Source organism: Lagopus muta, chromosome 8 (assembly GCF_023343835.1).
Source record: "Lagopus muta isolate bLagMut1 chromosome 8, bLagMut1 primary, whole genome shotgun sequence".
In the NCBI taxonomy this organism is placed as follows: Eukaryota; Metazoa; Chordata; class Aves; order Galliformes; family Phasianidae; genus Lagopus; species Lagopus muta.
In genome coordinates, this window is record NC_064440.1 from 24,606,263 (window position 1) to 24,627,912 (window position 21,650).

Sequence of the window (21,650 nt, forward strand, 5' to 3'; positions counted from 1 at the left end):
CATATGCTTTCAAGTCTAGAAAACAACAACAACAAAAATAGAATGTAAACAGGTACTGTTAGACTCTGGTCCGTAGCACCCTTTGAGAAAAGGCAAACACATTGAAATTTTATACGTTCCTTCTAAACAAGAGGATCTCTTAGAAAAAGGTTACTGGCAGCTTTCTTCCTCCCTTCAGACAGTAACAGAAATTGAGGAATACCATTCCTGGTCAAGCAGATCTTTAGCTTAAATAACAATACTGTTCTGCTTCAGCAAGTTCTTTTATTAACAGGCTGTATCACCATTTGGCCTTTGAAGAAATGGGCAGGGAAGGATTAATGCGTGCAAGAAAGACTTAAGAGAACAGATGAATCTTAAGCATAGGTCCCACTATAGAGAACATTTGGAAATTGCTGATGTAAAGGAGATGATCTGTGTTATTAATTGTGCTGAAATCAATTAAAAGAAAAGGAAGGAGAATTAAATTTCATGTAAACATGTATGCGATAGAATTCCTACATAAACTCCTACTTCATTTTCTTCTCTCTGAAGGACTCACAAGCTTAATTCTGTTTTATAATCTAGGTCTTATGTCATCCAGATCTCAGTGACTTGGCATAAAATCACAGCTGGATGATGCTGTTTGATTTCTATTCATTTATTATAAACTGGGGCCTCCGAAGTTGGTTGCATTAAGGAAAAGCAAATACAGTGAGGATGAGATGTAAGCAGATTTGCTGTACTGTCTCAAAATGATAACTTAAAGTTGTTTCCTATCCTCTTCCCTGTGAATTTCTTAGCAGATCTTGGCATGACCCAGGATTGTTTCTGCTGGTTCTGCTCCTGACTTCCAGTTCCTCAGTCTGAGTGTGGCAGGAGAAGTGTGGAATGAACATTTATGACTGAGGTTGCTTCACTGTGTGCAGGACTGAGTAACAACAAAATGAAGTCTTGAGACTTTGCCCTTTTCATCTCATAGAGAGCTAGCAAGTAATTAATTGCTTACTGATGTGGAAAATACTTCCTTGAGTCTTCACTCACTGCCGCGAAGTGAAAGTTAAATGCTGAGATTCAGGGACATTTCAAAGATATCCATCCATTAGAATTTGTGTTCCACGCCTGTCCCATACTGCATCTGAGCAAACCAGTATTTGTCAGTTGTCAATGTTTCCAAATGGTTTTGATCCATAACCACCTGCTCTGAAGAGTATTTAAAGCCTTGTCAGAAATTGCTGTATATCTTCTCGTAATAGCCAGCTATGCTGTTTAGATTGTTGTTTGCATCTCCTGGCACAGGTATATTGGAAAAGCTACTGATCTGTTTATGCGAGAATATGGAGGTATGCACTTCCTAGCGAACTCTCTGCTATTTGTTTCCTGCTTTCTGGAGTCTTTCTTTGTCAGTTAGTTTATTTACCTTCCATCCTCTTCACTCTTCATTTGCTAGAGACAATCTGTTAGCTACAGTTGCATACTACTCTTTGTTGCTGTAATTCTTGGATGTTTGTGTCATGTGTACTTAAGGCTTTTGCTGACTAAAACTAGCAGCAAAAAACAGGAACGTTCAACACCATCACTACCATCCACAGTACAAGGTCCTTCAAGAAACTAGCTGAGGTGTTACAAACAGAAATGAGATTTTTAGCCATTTTCTAGGCAGCTCCTGTATCTTCGAGATTATGACATATTATGAAAAAAAAGATAAGGAAATATGTGGAAAATTGTGGTCTGCTGTGCAGCTTTTCTTCAGCACTGCACTTTTAGCGTTTTTCTATCACATTAATCTAAAGTGTTTCATTATACATGAAACTAAGTTTCAGAGTGTGCAATTTCCCCCCCTTTTTTTTTTCTTTTTTTCCCAAATTCAATTTCTTTTCTTAGTCATCACAAACTAATTCCTATAAAATTACGAGTCTTTTCTCTCTTGAGCTGGTATAATTCAAGTTACTCAACTAAACTCCTTAAAAACATGCAAATTGCTCTTGAACCATGACTGGTTTTGAGCACAGATCTTTAAAATACTTCCATGCACTATCAGTACATCCTGAAGGGATACAGCACAATTCCTATCAAGTAATTAAAGCAAGACACATCAAAAACTAAGAGGAAAGAAATGGGCTGAAGAATCACACTTAGTAAATTTGCCATCAGTTCATACAGTCACTTGATAAATAGTTAACAGTTCAAAGAAGGAAAACATCTGATAATAACATTCAGATCTTTAACATTCCCCATCTTCACCCATTATTTTAACCTTCAGAATGGCTGTTAATAAAAAAATATGCAATTGTGACACTCCCATCATCACAGAATATACCAGTGTATCTCACTGAAATCACTGGTGTTGTACTGCTGTAAAAACAGGTAGTCAACAAGAAGCGATGAAAGAAAAGCAATGAGTCCTATTATTTTTCTCGTAAGAATGAAGTAAGTTCTTTTCAAGGCTTTCATTTACTCATCACTACGAGAAATTAACCTAGGCTATACTATGAATGGGCCAAAGCAGTATTTCTTTTGTATGATCTATTCCTTTCTCTTCAAACCCCAGCCTACTTGTTGCTGAGGCTTAATAGATTCCTTGCAGTTTACGTCAACAGGTGCAATCTACTACCATTGCCAATTGTCTACTTCCACACTTCCACACAGTATTTGTATGTTTACTTACATAGGCAGATGTACTCCTGTATGCCTAAGTGCAGGCTTTGTATATATCTTTAATATTCTGGAAGTTTTAGATTCATACAGTGCTAGCAACCAATTAGAAATGACTTCTCACACATTTTAATGCTGTAGGTAACATTACATCCTTATTAACCATTCTGTATTAGACATTGCATTCTTAATAACTGTTCTATACTAATATAAATACATATATATCAATCCATAGTGGAACAGTTCATCTAGAGCAACTAAATTCCCTTAAACGTTCTAAACTTTTTTTTTCCTTTAAATACGTATTTTTCAATATTTGGAATAATGTAACTATTGAGTCCTGAGATATCTCACAGTAAAGAATTTATTCCTTTCATTTAGACTAAGAAAAAAAATCTTGATAGACAATATATCACTGAAACCATCTGCATCAAGCCATTTTTATCGGAAAAAAAAATGTTTCTGAAACACAATTCATTATCAGTTATATAGCAATGAAAAGAGACAGGACAGGACAGTTGTGAAAGCCAGTGAAGCATTAGTGATGTTGCACTCGTTTTAATCAGTTGCCCTGTATCTACTGTACAGGAGCTAGAAACCATTAACGGATAAGAAATGTTATTCTCTAACACTGTTTATGGTTCCTGGTGAAGTTGTTAAATGCAGAAATCTGTTAGGCTTGGTTACTACAGTGCAACATCTGAGATATTTTAAAGAGTGTGACATGGCTTTAATTACCTTCAATAGTTCAGTGGAGCTGTAAGGTGAATGCCATTTTCTGTCACTTCCAAGCTGGCAGTTACCTGGTTGATGAGATCAGAGAAGGATCTGCAAACATGTTCAGCTGTAGAGAAGAAATGCTGCTTCAAGGCTGACTGTTGATCTGAAAAGAACAGAAGAACAGGTCTTTCAGAAAACTTGGTTGCTGCCAGAACTCTAACATATCTTCATAAATCTCTAATATAAGACAATTCTGTATAAGCAGCAGCTTTTTCTGTTACTCTCCTCATTACAACCTCATTATCATGAGTGTTGAACAAAGTTTTGCTGTAGTAAGGCTATTGATTACAAAAGCATTTTGTACAGCTGAAAGTTTGCCTAGGACTAGAGCAAAAGTTACTGTGTCAGAGCATTAGTTGACAACAGAAAAGACCTGCAGTGCACCCGATCAGTATAAGTTTGCTCCTCAATTGACTGCAGAGACTGACTTCCTCTTACATGCTTGTTTTAAATTACTCAGGTATTAGGGGCTATAGTCTACCTTAACGGAGTGAGTTCCGCACCTTACAATACACCTATCCTGCACCTTACAGCTATGCAGTACTTTTATAACGGCAAGGGCAAGATTCTGAGTTTCCTCTGAGAGTTAAATGACTATGAGTGATTTACAGAGAAAATTGGATGAAGGTGAGAAGACAATGTCTAGACAACTAAGAGAAGTCGTACCTGGTTGGGCTTGAAGAGACAACGCATCCATCAATTTCATCACTAGCTGCTGCAGGTCCACTTCATCACAGAACTCCTCATCAGATGGTATCTGTATTGCAGCAGGAGTAACAGCTGTATTCCTTAGGATGTCACTGTTGTAGTTTTCCATCAATTCAGGCAGATATGTTTGATTATCTTTTATTTTTTTGAACTGTCCCATGAAAACTCTGTCACTCTGCAAGGTCACTGACTTCACCAGGTCTTCTGAGAACATGAAGTCCACTGTAGCAGGAGCCTCAGGTGACTCTAAAACCTGTATTCTATTTGCAGAGTTGAGGTGATTCAAAGCTTTCCAATCTGAACTTGTTCTGCAAATGGGTTTTATTTGAACAGGATATAATTCACCCTGCATTTTGCTTTCCTGAAGAACATGCTGATCTCTTGCAATCGTATTCTGACACAGTGAAAATGAAGGATGTGCTGTTGACTGTAACATTGTCTACAAAAACATAGAAAATATATAATGAAAATAATTGTTGTTTTTGCGTGTTGGTAAAATAGGTGGGAAAATTCATTCTGAGACAGATTAATATATATATATATATATAATTTCTGGTGTACTTTACCCAATAATTTTTACAAATAAAGTTATTTTCCTGCAGTGAAATAAAACTTTGAGTTTGGATAGATCTATGTGCCATTTTTTCCCACAATTCCAATCTGAGGACATATGCTTTAATGCCATTGAAAATTGAAGAAAATAGCGTTCTAAAGACTAAATTTGCAGGAAAGTCAACCTAAAAGAATTAAACTAGGGGAAAAACCATATATGCAAATTATGCACTTATCAAACACCTCACAACCACCAACATACACAATTCCAAAACTAGGCTAGCTTTGGTGCCACAAATCTATTTGGAATTTTCTATACTGCATCAGGATGGCAAACACCATAGCATGAACACTGAACTAACTGTGCATACACCGGGCACCTGACTGCATTTGCGCAGTCAATCCTGCATGTTGTGGACAGGGCAGCGTTACAGCACGCAGTATGGTGGCATGCCAGGTCATATTGTACTCCATGTGCAAGTGCCATAAAGCTGTGCACTGCAGATGTGTCTTGTATTCCTAGATGTTGACTTGAAAAACACTCTAAAAGTTGCATGGCAGAAGATGCCACAAAATGCTGTAGTGTAAAATACGTATGAGTTCCCTGTAACACAGAATCTCTTCAGAACCTCGGAGATAGTTCAAATGAACAAGAGTTAATATAACTGAAAAGAAAAAAAAAAAATTTTCTCTAGGAGGTCTGCATTACATCCCAGTACAAGACAACAATTAGGAATGATAGAACAGAATTTTATTTATTCTGTGTCTATATAGCATTCCTCTCTAAAGGAACAACTGCAATGAAATATCTAATACTTCCTCTGAGAACCATTTTCCCACTCTTATCAGAATTATTTCTCATTATCTTCATTGCAGTATTATCTAAATATCCCAGACATGTCTACCTGTACTAAGTGCTAAATATATTTAGAATGAGAAGAAAATCCCTGCCACAAAGAGCCTACCTGCTCTCTATGAAGGTAAAAACTGGAGCTGACTGAGCAGATAAACAGAGAATGCATGAAATAGACTCAAGGGAAGTGGTCTGCAAGAAAAGCAGTAGTTAGTGTTCGGTAATTGTCCATAGCTGAGAAGATTCTTCATTAACTTTATCACTATACCTTTACTTCTTGCTTCATTTCACACAGCTCCATTTGCAGGATTTCATGGCTTGCTCTCAGGCTTTGGAGTTCTGCCTGTATTTTGAAGCTTCTGTCCTCCTGGCAGTTATGAAGAAATTGCACTTTGTGCTTCCATTTATTCAACTGCTTCTTCATGCACCTTTCAGGGAGACAGGAGTGTGGGAATATTTCTAGATCCATTACACACACACATATTTCCAATCATGGAAAAGCGCAAACACTGTAGAGCAAGCTTTCTTCTATTTGTCAGTTGAGCTTCTGTCTGAGATGACAGCATTTCAGGAACTGGGCTGTACACACAGAATTATCAAGAACAGGAATGTACTGGAGGAAAGATGCAAGCTGAGTGGAAGTGCAGCCAGGACAGAGACTTGCATCTTGGGACTTACCATTCCCATAAAGACAGCTGCAATACAAAGAGCAGTCCCTTTTCTAGGAACAAACCTCTCAGGCAATTCTTAAGGCAAATCTCTGATCTGCAAAAGATTTGCATCCTTTTTCTGTAGGCATCATTAGAAAAAAAGCAGCCTTTCCCTCTCTAATTGAATCCCTTGTTGCGCCTGGCATTCTGTAAAGCTTGTTTAACAATACCAATAGACCCTGTGCAGGCCACTTTCCCTTGAAATGATACTGAGACTTTCCTGATCAGAAGCTTCACTCTCTCACACACAGGGAAGATTTAGAAATTACCTACACGGAACACAGCATGTTAAAACTACTACCATATCTCTGGTCTAGAGGTGGGATCTCTAAGAAGTCTGGGCAGAAATACAATTCTGCCTTTCCCATGGCTGAGGTGAAGACAGAGAGAAAAACTGGTTAATGATGCAGTAATAAGCCAACTGCCAAATATTACCCAGACAAAACAGTTATCTGTCTCATTTAGTTACATCCAGAAGTTTATCTGATTCATTTTTTTGTGCGCATTCATTGGCTTACACAGACAACAGCAACATCAGCTTCACTGAAATCATGCACAATTTGTCAGAATGGGACAAGTTAGATCACCTCGAATTTAATATTACAATTTGGTCCCCTATTAAAGCATTTAATGGGCCTTTACTGTAAATTAATGACTGCTTTTAACTACCTTAGAGTTTGGTTCTACGAGCAGACATAAACATTGTAAACTGGTCTGCAAACAATAACAAAAAACTTCCCATGTATAATGTAATTCATTCACCCGGTTATGGTAAGCTTTAGGTCAAAGGGTTTTTCTTTGCCTGAAACTGTTTTTCCAGTGATCTTCACTTGCAACTTTTGTTGCTGACTTTTTTCATTCATCCTCACTTGAGAGGAATTATTTAAAATCTCAAAATCATTCACTGTATTGCTGTCTTGGTTTTGGCTGGGATAGACTTAATTTTCTTCCTCCTAGCTGGTACTGTGCTGTGTATTGGTTTTAGGAGGTGGTGAGCTGTTGCACTGTGCATCTTTTGTTTTGTATACTATTATTATTTCTCCTTCCTTTTTGTCCTGTTTTACTGTCTTTATTTCAAGCTAGGAGTTCTATGTTTTCTCCGATTCTCTTCTCCATTCCACAGAAGGTGAGGGGAGGTGAGTGAACATCTGTGTGGTACTGAGCCATCTAGCAGGTTAAACCACAACAATTGCCCAGAAATCAGTGGTCACTGAAATACTGTTTTTACCTACCTGCTCTTATTGTGAATACTCCTGATGGAATCATGCATTTTTAACATCTCTGCTTCACAAAATGCAATTGCCTAAAATAAAACACAGAAAAATATCTGTTCATAACTTACCAGCAATAAAATTTTATTTTCTTTGCAAATTGTTATGAACAGGCATGGCAACTGGGGGATTTGACCGGTTCTATGGGTTTATTTGCTACCTTCCTAGTTAACTGACTGCACCCAACAAATACATGAATGTATTTGTGACGGCTGTTAAAATGGACTGACAGATTGCTCAATATAGGACAAATTCTTTGTTATATGACACATGCTGAGTGTTTCAGAATATGTTTTCTCTCCAATCAGAACAAAACCTAATTCTTTGAAAATCCTGAAAAATGAAATATTCTGATTTGGGAACAGTCTCTCCCAAGTCACGCAGCTGCTTTGGGACAAGGAAATGTAGGAAGACAGACTGGATGTAGAAGGGAGAAATTTCTGGTCTTTGGGTGCAAGTAGTAGCCTCTGGGCTATGCAGAACAGTAGTTCCAGAAGTCATGGTGTCAAATGTTTTCCAAATAAGCTGCTTTAGAGGCATGACATGAGCCGGGCTGGAACCTGGGCAACCAGGTAATTTTGAGACCCATAGTTGGGACCCTAGGACCTTCAAGCTTATGGACTCTTTTAAAAGTTACCTTGCATAGGACTTACAGTATGCATCTTTTTAAGCAATCTGCACTACTGTTGGAAATCAGTATTAAAATACTCTAAAAGAATTCCACCCAAGGGAAAGTTCAACAAGACAGTAATTGCATTTGACAGAGTAGCACTATAGTCGTGTCTCACTGTCTTCAGGAACGACAAGTGTGAACCATCAAAATGACATGCCTAAGCATTATCTGCTCATAATTGCTCCTGTGGACATATGCTTGCTGGCATTACATCTCATGCTGGGCAGAGACCTAAAAGACAGTCCTGCTTCAAAAGGACAAGCACAGGAGTAGCAGCCAAGGGAGTGACCCGACACATGCAGGGTAGTTCACAGTTACTGCACTCTTGGCTTGCGGGAAGAACAGAATGAGTAGATGACACAAACTGATTTGAACACAACCCAGTGTTCCATACTTTCCAGGTAAGGGCAGAACTATGAACCTCTCAAATAAATATAGAAACACAGAACTGCTATATACTTATTTTTATTTACACTATCCTTTCCACTCCTCTAGTATTGTTTCTGTGCAGGGAACCTGGAAATAGATTGGTGGAAAGCTTTTATGCATGAGCTATTTCAGTTGAAGTGGACACTACTTAATCCTTAAAAAGGGCCCATAATATCCTCTTATATTGCTATAGTGACAAAGGAGGTCTAAGCCTATTAAGAATTAAGATGCCCTTACTCGATGCTTGCAGTGTGTGGTTATGATGGCATTTTTTGTTTCACAATAGAGAGAGGGCTCTAGTATTAACTAGTCTTTAACATGCTGCTCTAAGACAATTTGAAAAGAAAAAAGTTAACAAAGCAAATATTCCTACAAATGCTACCAAAAGTCATGGAAGTCAAGGAGTTAGTGACTAATCTTGTTCACTAACTTTTCAGTTCCCTCATTCTTCACAGAAAGATGAAGCTGTCCATTACATTTCTTTTACATTCATAATTAGAGATCAACTAGATAGTTAACATGGTAGGTCTTCTTTCAAGCTTTAATACTATTACACCTTGATGTCTCACTAACCTGAATTTTTGTCTTGCCTTGCTTCAGTATCTTGCTGTTATTGTCATTCTTGTGCAGCACAGTTCTGTTTTTGGATATAAACTTGGGTGATTCCAGAATAGGGTTGTTCACTGGGAGAGACAGGTTTTCATGTGTAGGGAATGGTGAAGCACTGAGTTCTGCTGGGGGACTGTATACCAACAGAGAAATACTGAGTAGAGAAAAGATCAAGCTTTATATGGTTTTGGTACCCTGAAGGATCAAGATAAAACTGAAGAACTGTGGGCAGAAACAGCTGCGCTATTGACTAAGGAGGAGGTATGGTCCAGCTATATCCACTGGCAGATTTTGGCTGAAAGAATGAAATTTCTTAAAACAAATTCCACTCTTCTAACAGAACCTCAACATCAGATTCTTCTCTCCTTCCATTAGCATCAGAGCAATTTGTTCCTTCTCTTTTTCACATTAGCTAAATATTTTGGGAAATTCAACGATAAAAAGACTGGAAATGGCCAGACATCCTGTTGTGCTGGTTATTCTGGAAAAGCCCAGATAGCTATCAGCCACACAGTGACACCTGCAATGACACCTTCAAATGCTTCTTTTTCACTAAGTGCAATCCAACCATAAGGTAAGAAAAAACCCACTGAGAATCACAGAGAAATCTTGATTGCTCACAGAAGGATTAAATGATATTCAAGAATGAGGAAACGTATCACTGCTGAGAAGAAGTGGGGATATATTAACAATGGAAAATGGTTTGCATTTCACCACATTCTGAAGAACAAGCACTGAAATAATATTCTTTATGACAATCATTGTAACTATATACACTACAGTATAGTTCAAGTTTTATAACCAGATCTTTCTCTTTCTTCCCACAAGGATGAAATTATTTTATTGTAACTTTTAGAGAGGTGTGATGTTTTTTTCTCTGTTTTGTTCTCACTCTCATTTGCAGAAAACATGAGATGTTGAGAGTTACCAGGTCTTTACACAACAAGCAAGGTGTTTCACCTTTCCTAAGTCTTTGTGCTTATCTCATATAATTGTTCTCTTCAGTTTCTAGATTCTATCAACCAAAATCCCAGAGTAAAGAAGGAGTAACTACACAGAAAATCGTAACACAGCTTCCAGTGCTCATCATTAACTACTGCAATCTGTGGAAATACAGTAATGAATTTACACATTAACTAAAAGCAGGCAAAATGGAAATGACCTAAAAGAACTGTAATCATAATGCAAAAAATCAGCTACTCTCAACAGTGAGTAATCCCACAGAACTGCTATTCAGTGGGACTTGAGTAGAATGCTACTCAGTGAAAGCACTGTGGGTCACGTGCAGGAAGTATTCACTTAATTTCCAATGAATTTGTCACAGAGGAGGTACTTAAAACCCATGTGGTTTTTCCATGACAGGTACTAAATATTTGCAATGCTTGACCTTAGTCTGAGCATTAGATATGGCACAGAAAGAAAGAGATGACATAGGGAAGGAGGGAGGGAAGACACAAACATGTACCTTTTAAGACAGCTGGTCATTAGGTTGTCAGCATGGCAATCATGGTTAAGCAACAGAACAATGGGAAAGCAGCAGCTTCCCATTTATGTTTTCAATTTTTTACAGGAAAATCATGACACAGTCTGTCATAACAAAGTCACTTACTTAAAGAACAAAATCAAGCAATATCCTACAGCCTGACACTTCATTCAGAGAGAAAAAATTCATTGAAAACAGAAACTCACAGAATCTTTTTGTGAGTAGGGAAATGCCTCTCTTCCATTATCTCCAGAACCTTCCTTTCCTGAGCCTCTTTTCTTCTGCAGCAGTCCTGAAACAGGTTGTTTCTGACAGTGCAGAGAAAGTGCTTTGCATTCGCCTTTGCTGACATCTGTTGGGATAAGGGATTACAGAGAAGGGAGTGAATTTTCAAACAGGTGCTGCCCAAAAGTAGGCATAGCCCAAGGCAAAGGCAAGACATGTGCAAAGTTCCAGCTGTTCAACAACAGCTGAAGAGGTTCACGACTGCTGTCTGAGATGTGGAGCTAGAGAGGATGATGATGCAGGACCACAGGCAAGATCAGCTCCAATTCTTTTATGTAAGCAAAATACCCTGCCTGGGCCAAACTGAAGCAGCCTGGAAATGTTTAATACAGTGTTTGTGAAATGAACAACAAGAATTCTGCCCAATTAGTTCATAAATTCTCTTTTGAACAATAGAAAAAAAGTAATTTTTAAATTGGTATGAAGTTTTAATGTATACAGCCTTCAGTGTTTCACATCCTCCTCTTATGCAGTACAATGAAAACCATACTTGCAATTGTCACAGCAGGTAAAACAACTATGCTACACAACTATAGTATGGCAGGACACGAATCAATACTTTCCCAGAAAATGACTGGTGCAGAATATAGGGAAAGGCTTAACAGACTGAACAGGAAAACAGAAGAAAACATACAGCATGCATCCCAGTCATTTCTCAGTGGTAATATTACCACAAGGTGTCAGCACAGCAAAGAAAAACAATGCTGACACTTCAAATCCATCTCAGCATCCCACACCCTCGTAAAGAAAAAAAGTAAAAATGTAATTTGCTGAGAACTGCTAAAAGTAAAATGTATGGGAAAAAGGGCTCACTAGCAATACTTACATGTTTCACAAAAAGGGAAGAAATTAAAAATGGAAGAGGGTTGATTTGGATGAGATATTAGGAAGAAATTCTTTATTTTGAGAGCGGTGAGATACTGGAACAGGTTGCACAGAGAGGCTGTGAATGCCCCCTCCCTGGAAGCATTCAAGGCCAGTCTGGATGTGGCTTTGAGCAACCTGGTCTAGAGGGAGGTGTCCCTGCCTATAGCAGGGGGGTTGGAACCAGATCTTAAAGGTCTGCTCCAACACACTCCATTCTACATAACTTGAGAACACCTATTCAGTTGCAATACTGCAGCAACAAAATAGGAAAACTTAATGTCATGCAGCCTAAGAGAGAAAGAGGACTTAATTTTAAAGCAAAATTGATTTCACTCACTCACACTAACTCATTCAGAAGTACTACTGTGCATGTGTTCAGGTGGTCTCTCCAGCATTCACACACCAAGATGTATGTATCCACATGGTATGACTACAGTGACTCACACTGACACGGAGGAAAAGAGATGCCAGTTCTCCTTCAGACTCCTGGGTTACATGCACTGTGCTGTTTTTCGGATGCACCTTTAATTCCTTTAAGAACTCACAGTTGTGATCTTTTGTCACTCCACCTTTGCTCAGTTCTGTGGGTCATGAGGATTTATTTGCTATCTTCTGTCTCTTTGGATGTTTTACCACAAGTCTTGTCCTTTACCTTTACATTATCTTCAAATGGCTTTGTCCTTTTTTTTCAGGTTGTTTTTTATTTTCCTAATCTGAGCATCCTGAGAAGCTGTGTTTATGGAAGGGCTATGAGCTTGCTGACCAACTAATCTAGGTTGCATCATCTCCTGACTTTGACACATCCCTCCTGCTCTTCCTTCTTATGCTTTGACATTCACACCTTCCCATGCATTCCCCATACACATTCAATTGAATATCCCTAATAGAAATCTCTGCACGAGGAGATAAGTTGTCATTTGATTGTTTTGTTTTCTCATGGAGCATAAGGAAGGATATTTGGAGGAACTAACATCTCTATATTATTTTTAATGAAGATATTAACCAAACATCTCCCTGGGAAGAGGACTTGCAGTCTGACATTTCATGTCTCTATTCAGTTATTTCGGAACAGAACATTTCTTAAGTTAGAAGTCTTCTTTTTTTTCTTTTCTCTGACTCACTGCTCTCAGATAAATAAATCCTAATGTCTCATGGGTACCATGGCTGACATATACATAATTTTATAATCAGTTTAGCTCAAGAGTGTATTGTCAAATTGTCCATATAAAGAACCAGAACAGGGGAGTAGGACTCTACCTGCACACAGTGTTCCACAACAGGATGTGAACTCTTATGTGGTTTGCTGAGACGGCCAGTGAAAAAGCAGACCTGGCAAAGGTCAAAATTCAGGCACTTCAGACAGCGATACCTGTGAAAGTAAACAAAAGGATTAAGTTACTTCCTTGCAACTGAGAACTTGATGTAAGTGAGCTTGACTACCAGAAATTCATGTCCCTGCATTCTGAAATGCAGAGAAGCACCTAAGTTAGAATAAAGATTTTCACCAGCATTTTCTGAATAGCAAGAATTATTTTGTTCATATGACAATGGAATAATCTCCAGAATCCAATCATGAATTTTGGTATTATTAAATTGCTGCAATGAATTTCAGTCCAAAAAAAACCACCACAGTTGTTCTAGTATCATTTTTGAAAATGCAGTGACATCTTCACATGTTTCTTTTAGCTTACCTCTATCTGCTGTTCTCACTGAACTGTAATGTAACCACAAAAATAAAAAAAAAAAAAAAACAAAAAAAAAAACCACAAACCCTCTAAACTTACTGTTAGTGAGAAGACAGTAACAGCAAAATGCCGTTCTATGCATTCTGGTCCAAGGTAATGTCTATTTTTTAATCAGGAGGTATTTTTACTGAGATGAATAAGGTTGTATGATGGCTAACTGAACTAGACAGTTAATATGCCCAATTGATTATGGGAAAAAGAACTATAAAATGAGATACATAAGCTCAATTTGTGGCTTTACCACTGATCTGCAAGTTTACTTTCCATAAGTGTCCATAATAATGCCTGTGCCAGTGAAATAAAGTGAAACAGGATGGAAGCCTGAGTCAAGCTGGAGCCTGGGATAGTCCTCACTTTCCCACATCTGATTTGTTATGTTCAATGTCTATTGCTTAACATAGTAGTTTAAGCCTGCAGAGTATGCAAACACAATAGCAAAAACTTTCTACATGGATACTATAGATTACAGTAGTTACTGACATACCTGAGGCCTGTAATGGGGAATGTCTTGCAGACTCTACACCTAACATGGTGAGAAACCCTTTCTGTGGCTGATAATCTGTAACATGTAGGGAGCCATTGCAGAAGAGCAGGTCCTGATCTCAGCCAAGACAAGAATTTTTCTTCAACAATTCCTGAATTCAGAACCTGGAAAAAATACACATCTCGAGTTCAGCCATTTACTTGAAAAGAACTAGTGTCTCATCTACAGTTGTTAATATAAGTTCATACATTGGACTCTACTAGCAGGGATTTTTTCACTCATATAAAATACTCTGGGTTTAAAAGGTTTAGAATAAATGTAAGTCTTCGGCTGTATCTTACCGAGCATCTTTTCCATAGATATCACTCCTCTATATTGTGAAAATGACAAACAGCCCTGCTTCTTAAAAGTATATACTGGTATATGTCATATGGTGATGCACTTCCAATCTTAATTTATCATCAACAATCAAAGTAATTTCCCAGGACATCTGAATTTCACTCACCCCCTGGAAACAGTTGTGAGTAGCAATTTCCACACAAGACAAAGTGCAGCCTTCTCCTACAATGGCTGGGATCTGCATTGAGAAGAAAAGCTTAGAAGCACCTCAATAAAAAACAGATCTTCCCATCATGCTCAACTGAGATGGTGACAGCACACAGGTGGCGAAGAGCCTATAGAAATTCTATTTGACATAACCTCCTCAAGAAAAGCTGTTCAGATTCATACCATCAGTGCACAGTTTCGGAGTTCAACAGGTGTCAGAATGATTTGCATCCAGCTCACTTATTCTAATGGATCAATATACTATGTTGCTACATTAGAATACTGAAAGACAGTAGGTTTGAACCTCAGGAGTCATTTTAAGACCCCATTTTTAGCATCAGTTCAGCTGGACATACTTGCATGCTAAGGCATTATTCTGCAATTGCAAGCTATTCTAGTGAGTGCAAGCATCTGAAGATAGAAATTGCTTTAGCAACGGCTGTATGCAGCTGTTCCCAGAACCTTTAAGCTCAGGCAAAATGAATACACAGATACCGATGTCAGACATTATTTAGACTAAGAAATAGCTAGAGAACTTGATTATTTTGCCTACTTTGCGTGATAGATCCCTAAGTCCACACGGTGCCCTGCTGACATCAGTCCCATAATATAATCAAACATAAGTAGTATCAATGATACATGTTCTTCTTTCGGATTAGAATTCCTCCTGTGAGACTTGTTACCTAAAAGCACTGCAACAACATTACCTGATTCAAGTCTGTTAGCAGGCTTCTCAGAGCACTACAGGTAATCAAGGCCTTCTTCCCACCAGGAACAGCATAAAACTCAAAGAAAGCTGGAAACAACCAGAGAAAGGAAACTAGAATCCTAACAGGGCTTGAGGAGTCTTCTAGTTACTTATTCTCAAAACATCTGCATGATTATTACAAAGTATCAAGTAAACCTCTGAAAACAACTCTCCTTTAATTGTCAAATCTAGCAAGCATTCAGTGACTGCTGACTATACTTACCCCAACAGGGAAAAGAGAAAATGGAGAATAGCAAATTAAGAATGAAATTAAAGCAATCTCTTATTCTTAAAAGTTAAGACTGGAAGGATGGAGGAAACACGAAGCTCATTTTCATGGCTGTAAGAAGCATAGTTAAATATATCCTGTTCAAATTGTGAATTGTCAATTCCAAGTAACTTGAAAGAAAATGCATAATAAGCAATGGGAGTATGAAGCCAATATGCCTCTTGCAGTTCATTTGTTCTCCATTTTGAGCATTTAATTCAGGTGGAAGCCTTTGTGCTGTTCCATGCACTGGGCTAACTTTATCTTTTATACTTCTTTAAGCATTTCTTGTCTAATGTTTAAAAGATCCCTAAGGACTTCCTGGATCAAATATATGCATTTGTTTTTTGGCTCTAATGAAATTTAAAACAAAGGGTTTCTGTTCTTTTCTGCCAGACAAACAGAACTTGGTCTTCATTACTGAGCTCTGACCATTTTGCAGAGATGAATATGAACACTGATGAGCAAGTACTTTTCTGCATCAGCCTTTTCCTACAACTTAATTTACTTTCTGCATCAGATTTATAATCTTTTAAAGTAAAACAAACAAACAAACAAAAAAATCCAACTTGAGTATTTTCTCAAGATTCAGTATTTTACACAGTATATAAAACTGTACATTTCCCACCTCTGTATTTAGCAAGTAGAGTGTCTCCTGAAAGGGCAATTAGGGCAGCTGCAGCAGATCTAGTTTTGATATAACCTGTTCCAGAGCTAGAAAAATAAAATAAATTACGTTACATACACCAAGAACACAAAACCTGAAACCTCTAAAGAAAAAAAATAGCTATGCTGTAAGATAACTTCAACATTAATATTCTTTTGTATGTACACAGCAGATGTAGCACTGCAGTGATATTTCATGTCTAGGACTCCTTGTGACCGAACGTGACTACAACGTGCAAGATACCATTCAATCTTAAAACAAAAATACAATATCTCCTTAAAATCTCACATTCTAATTAAAACATAATTTTATTCTTATAATACTCATTCTAAAAGTAATTAATTAATTAATCACCCTCTTTACTTGTAGAAGGCCTTTCCAAGTATGGATGAGAAAGCAGGACTACAATCTGTTTTTTCTACTTTATCATGAGGTAACCTCACTGCAGCCCCAGACATACCCCTGCACCTACCTCTTGGATTAACTTCCTTTAATTTCACTGCAATTCAAATAGAACATGCATAGAATATTCACCACATTGCTGTTTACTGAAACTTACAAGAACATTTTTGTGACAATTATTTTCAAATCTCATGAAGCATACAACCAAAAAACACTTATAAAAGTTTATGTAAGCGTGCAATTAAACAACCACAGAGACATGGCAGAGCACTTGTATGTTCTTGCCTTGAATTTCTTTCAATTGGCAATGGAAAGCAGAGAACAGCAAAGAGAAAACATGTTTTGAAGAAAATTACAAAATGCATTTTCTATCCTATTTATGCAGCTTGTGGAAACAGATTTATAAAAAGATATTACAGCATGAAGAAAGTAATATACCATCCTTGCAAAACAGGAAAAAAAGACCAAAATAGTCCTGTTTAGGAGATTCTTCTAAATGGTTTTCCTGAGGTGATACTTACAGCAAGAAAATTACAAAATACACTTGATGTTTTTAGCTCTGCTTTGAAATACATCTATTTATTCTTAGACTTTATTGATGTTGGAAGTACAAAAAATTAATAACATGGGATCTTAAATAGTAATAATTGTATGATTAATTCAACACAGAATCTTGTAGAATATCTATATCTTACATTCTCAGTAAAAAGCTTTGCTCTGATGAAAGAGGGAATTAATTTCATCTGTGGTGAGTAAACTCAACAATGAACTAAGCCTTTTATTTTAAATCTGATACTGTAATGAACCAATCCTAAGATTAATTTAGGTCTGATATCCAGAAAAACTTCTTTACAGAAAGGGTTGTTAAGCACTGGAATAGGCTCCCCAGGGAGGTGGTTGAGAAACCATCCCTGAATGTGTTTAAAAACCATTTGGATGTGGTGCTCAGGGACATGATTTAGTGGAAGGTTATTAAAGTTAGGGTAGTATGGTTAGGTTCTGGTTGGACTTGATGATCCTTAAGGTCTTTTCCAACCTAAGCAATTCTATGATTCTAATGAATTAATCCATATTGTTTGTGAATAAGCTGGAGAAAAATGAATAATGAGAAATGGCTGGTAAAGTCTTTACCTGTGCATATACAAAGACAAATATGGATTTTTATTCAGAAGTGTACCCTGGCTGTCAAGTGAGTGAGTCTCTCTTTGTACACTGACGTTCACAGAAGGAGCTAGTATAGGCAGGCACACATCTGGACTTTTTGGAATTATCTTAGTACTATTTCTCTTCTAATGTTTTGTGCCCCACCTTCCTGTATCTTCAATACACTGTGCACAACTTAAAGAAAATACTATAATCATGGTAGAGTTTAATACAGAAGTGACATAAGATGGATTTATATTTGTGCTCTCTCTCACCTGTCATACATGGCTTCTAGCAGGCTCAATGTGAATTCAGCAGCTCTTGGATCTACCTGGCCTGGCTTTTCTAACCTTGCTCTTTCAAACAGCTCCTTCAGCATTCCAGAGAGCCGCTGCACTTTCAGAGAAATCTCCTTTTCTCTCTGCCTCTGCTCACTTGATACAATGTGCTGAATCAGAGAAACATTGATCAAATCCACTGTGGGAAAACAAAAGAAGAAACAAATGAGGATTCCTGCTTTCTCTTGAGTGGAAGCTGGACCTCTCTTTTTTAATCAGAAGTACCTACTTCAAGTAAGTCTAGGCAATTAAGTCTAACACAGCATGTGACTCAAAAAAAGAAACAAACAGGAAAAGATCTCACTGGGTTTAGGGATACAGCACAGCTTGTGAGGCTGTAAGAGTAGAACAGCTCAACTAAAATTTTCTGGAGGTAATTTTGAAATAGTTAGGAGGGGAAGGAAAATAACATAATGAACTGCGTGCAAATTATAAATGAAAACAGCAGAGTGACTGCAACTAAATTGTAGAGCTACATTTCATTATATATGTAGAAAGAGAGACTACGAATTCATGCACCATTTTGTATTTCAAAATTAAGTTCCATTAGGACTGTGGAATCAACGTGTACTTTGGAGTGGGGTTTCTTCTCATTCCAGATACAAAGAGAAATAAGATACTTTGTCCAAGAAAGTTGCTAATATGCTATACTATAAAATGTATCATAACTAATACCCAGTGGGAAGAATGAGCTATGGCTGCTTAGAGGACACATCCAGTACAACAGAAGCACGATTAATTAGAATCAATAATGAATGATTGGAGCATATGCATGTATTCATCTCTCATCACTCTCAAAACAATAAGGCTGCTGAAGAAGGAGAGAAGACCCTAGAATATGTCACCAATTGTCTTTCCAGTGAAGACTGAAAGTATCAGTGTGAGACAGTGGTGAAGCTCCATCTGTGTGCAATTCTGGTCACCAGTGTTAAAGGAAGAGGGTAAGTGGAGTAGTTTCTATGAATGCTGTGGTAACATGGAGGTCTAAGCAATAGAGCTAATGAAAACCAGTGCCTCTGTGAGTTGGTACCTCCATGCTGTGACACAGCATCAGGCAGATTTAGCATGCCAGGGCTGAAATCCAGCCAAATATGTTCACAGAGCATACTCAAATACACATGGCCACAACCACAAACTAGACATCTTTTGACATTGCCCTAAACATTTGACTTGTAATAACTACATTTTCAGCAACAGATTGTTAACACTGGAAAATTCAAGATTTCCATGTATTCTACCTCAATATGGAATTTAGATCCAGTTATCTCAAAGCAAGCTAGGTGCCCCTGGCTTTGTTCCATTTGCTTGCGCAGAATTATTACTTCAAATGCAGGGAGAATGAGTGCTAGGCTGGGGTTTTCTACCTATCATATTTTGGTTTGTTCTCATTAATACTTACAACATTCCTCATTAATACTTGTAACATTATAATATGTGCACATTATAATATTTATAATGTTGTAGTACAGTAATTCTCATTAATTCTTCTAGTGCCTGTATACACATTTCTGATTATCTATGATTACTTCCAATAATTCAACTCCTACAGATAATATATAGATAAAGATTCATTAATTGCCAGTGATGTCTATATAACAATGTAGATAGAAATAGCACCTTAGTTCTCTCATGCATTTAGAATTTACTAATATACTCCAATGTATATTCAAATAGGGAGAAGACTGATACAAGGAACTATCTAGCTCTTAAGCATTTATAATGCACTCTGAATTTTTCAGGTGGAAAATGAGAGAGGAAAGTAGTGTAATAACTCATGGTGACAGCAACACAGAATTTTTACACATTCCTCTTGCCGTAAAAGCACATAATTTTCTTCATCTACTAACACTGGCACAGACTTTGTAGTGAGCGTAGTTTTAGGGCTGTTCTGTAGACGGAGCTCTGAATGTCACTGAATGCCTCTGAAAAAAAATAATAGAGTAGATAATTAAAAAACCAAACCAAAACACACACACACACAAAATAAATAAATAAATAAATAAATAAATAAATAAATAAAAAACCAAAACCAAAAACTGAACCTAATTTTAACTTGGTCAAAACCCACAACACTTTTTTCAAGGAAAATTCTGACAAATTTTGATAAAAATGAAAGCACTTTTTATTTTTCCCATAGCTTTGTAAGGAAAATCGTCTTACTGCCAGTGGCATGATGAGTTGGAAAAACTGTATTTAACAGACAAAGCACATCTGCTTCTTCAGAAATTAAGTCTGAAAAACGGATATGCAGTACATGTACTTTTAGGTAAGATCATACTGAAACAGTACTTCTAGGCAAAACACATTCTTGATCAGAGTAGAGATGCTTTTCTACATGGAACAGATTGTCAGTCTGTACAGCAGAGTTATTGTTCTGGATGCCTTTTTTTTTTTTTTTCCCAAGCATTAAACAAATTTTCTGCCAAGATCAACATCTGGAACTGTCTTATAAGCAGTTTAGCAGGGCAACTAGCTTTTGACATCTCTGCTTAGTAATTTCACTCAAGTTTCTCAACTAAATCCTATGCCCTTGCATTATTTCAGGTCATCCATTTCACATCACTAAAGCATGACTTTCTGTGTGGAAAGTAAGGGTTTCAGAACTTGACTTACACCTGTTACTTTACACATATCTAGAGCTGCACGACAAAAAAAGAAAAAAGAAAAAGAAAAGGTCTTGATCACAAAAGCATAAGCAACAAATAATATGCATAACCGGGCAGGCAGAAATAATTCATTTTACTCTCTATCTGTTTAGTATGGAAATGGGCCAATCTGTGTGCAATGGTTCCACACAAATGTTGCAGACTAATGTTAATAGTCAGCAAATTATGGGCTCTGCTGGTTCCCAGAAGCAGGAGATAGAAATAAGCCCTATCTGCCATACCATCTGTCTACTCCTGCTCTTGTCACATTATGTTTCATGGTACTATTTCAAGATCTAGAGTAGCATGTCATACAGTGTGAAAAATGAGTTTTTACTTCCATGCAGTATCAGTTCTCTTTCTTAGTAATGTGATCCAAAGGTTTTTTGAAAGAAATACTGATTCCCAGAGTTTTCAGTGGACTATTCAGTAAGACCCAAATGTTTATTTTCTTACTTAGAAACATTAGAAACATACATAATCCATCTTAAATACTTTCCACATGCAAGATGGCTTTCTAAATAAGGAGAATCTGTTTTAACAGCCATTTGCTATAAACTTGTTTTCACTATATCTGTAGTTCAAATTCATTCTGGTAGGCAATATCTAGTATCATAGTAGGGCATTTTGTGTCAGTCAAGCAATAGTTCAGAATTAACTTGCATGAGCATACAAATCAACAGTAAAAATAAATACATAAAAATTTATGTATATATAAAATATATCAGGCTAATTATTTATGAGAGACTACTTGGCAGAACAATTAAATGCATTTCTCACAGGGATGGAACTTTCCCCTTGGGCAGAAAA

The 21,650-nt window shown here is 37.2% G+C and overlaps 1 protein-coding gene across 1 annotated transcript in view; it reads right to left on the bottom strand.

The window, feature by feature from the left end:
* Nucleotides 1-21,650, bottom strand: part of DYTN (dystrotelin) — a 51,370-nt gene that overhangs the window by 28,825 nt on the left and 895 nt on the right. The window contains exons 2-14 of the mRNA XM_048953817.1: nt 20,043-20,117; nt 18,133-18,334; nt 16,274-16,359; nt 15,337-15,425; nt 14,589-14,660; nt 14,084-14,247; nt 13,112-13,223; nt 10,909-11,054; nt 9,184-9,352; nt 7,470-7,540; nt 5,796-5,955; nt 4,081-4,561; nt 3,373-3,517 (exon numbers count right to left, since the gene is read on the bottom strand). Of these exons, the coding sequence (XP_048809774.1) occupies nt 3,375-3,517; nt 4,081-4,561; nt 5,796-5,955; nt 7,470-7,540; nt 9,184-9,352; nt 10,909-11,054; nt 13,112-13,223; nt 14,084-14,247; nt 14,589-14,660; nt 15,337-15,425; nt 16,274-16,359; nt 18,133-18,334; nt 20,043-20,117 (1,970 nt within the window). The 3' untranslated portion in view covers nt 3,373-3,374. The remainder of the gene's footprint in view (nt 1-3,372; nt 3,518-4,080; nt 4,562-5,795; nt 5,956-7,469; nt 7,541-9,183; nt 9,353-10,908; nt 11,055-13,111; nt 13,224-14,083; nt 14,248-14,588; nt 14,661-15,336; nt 15,426-16,273; nt 16,360-18,132; nt 18,335-20,042; nt 20,118-21,650) is intronic.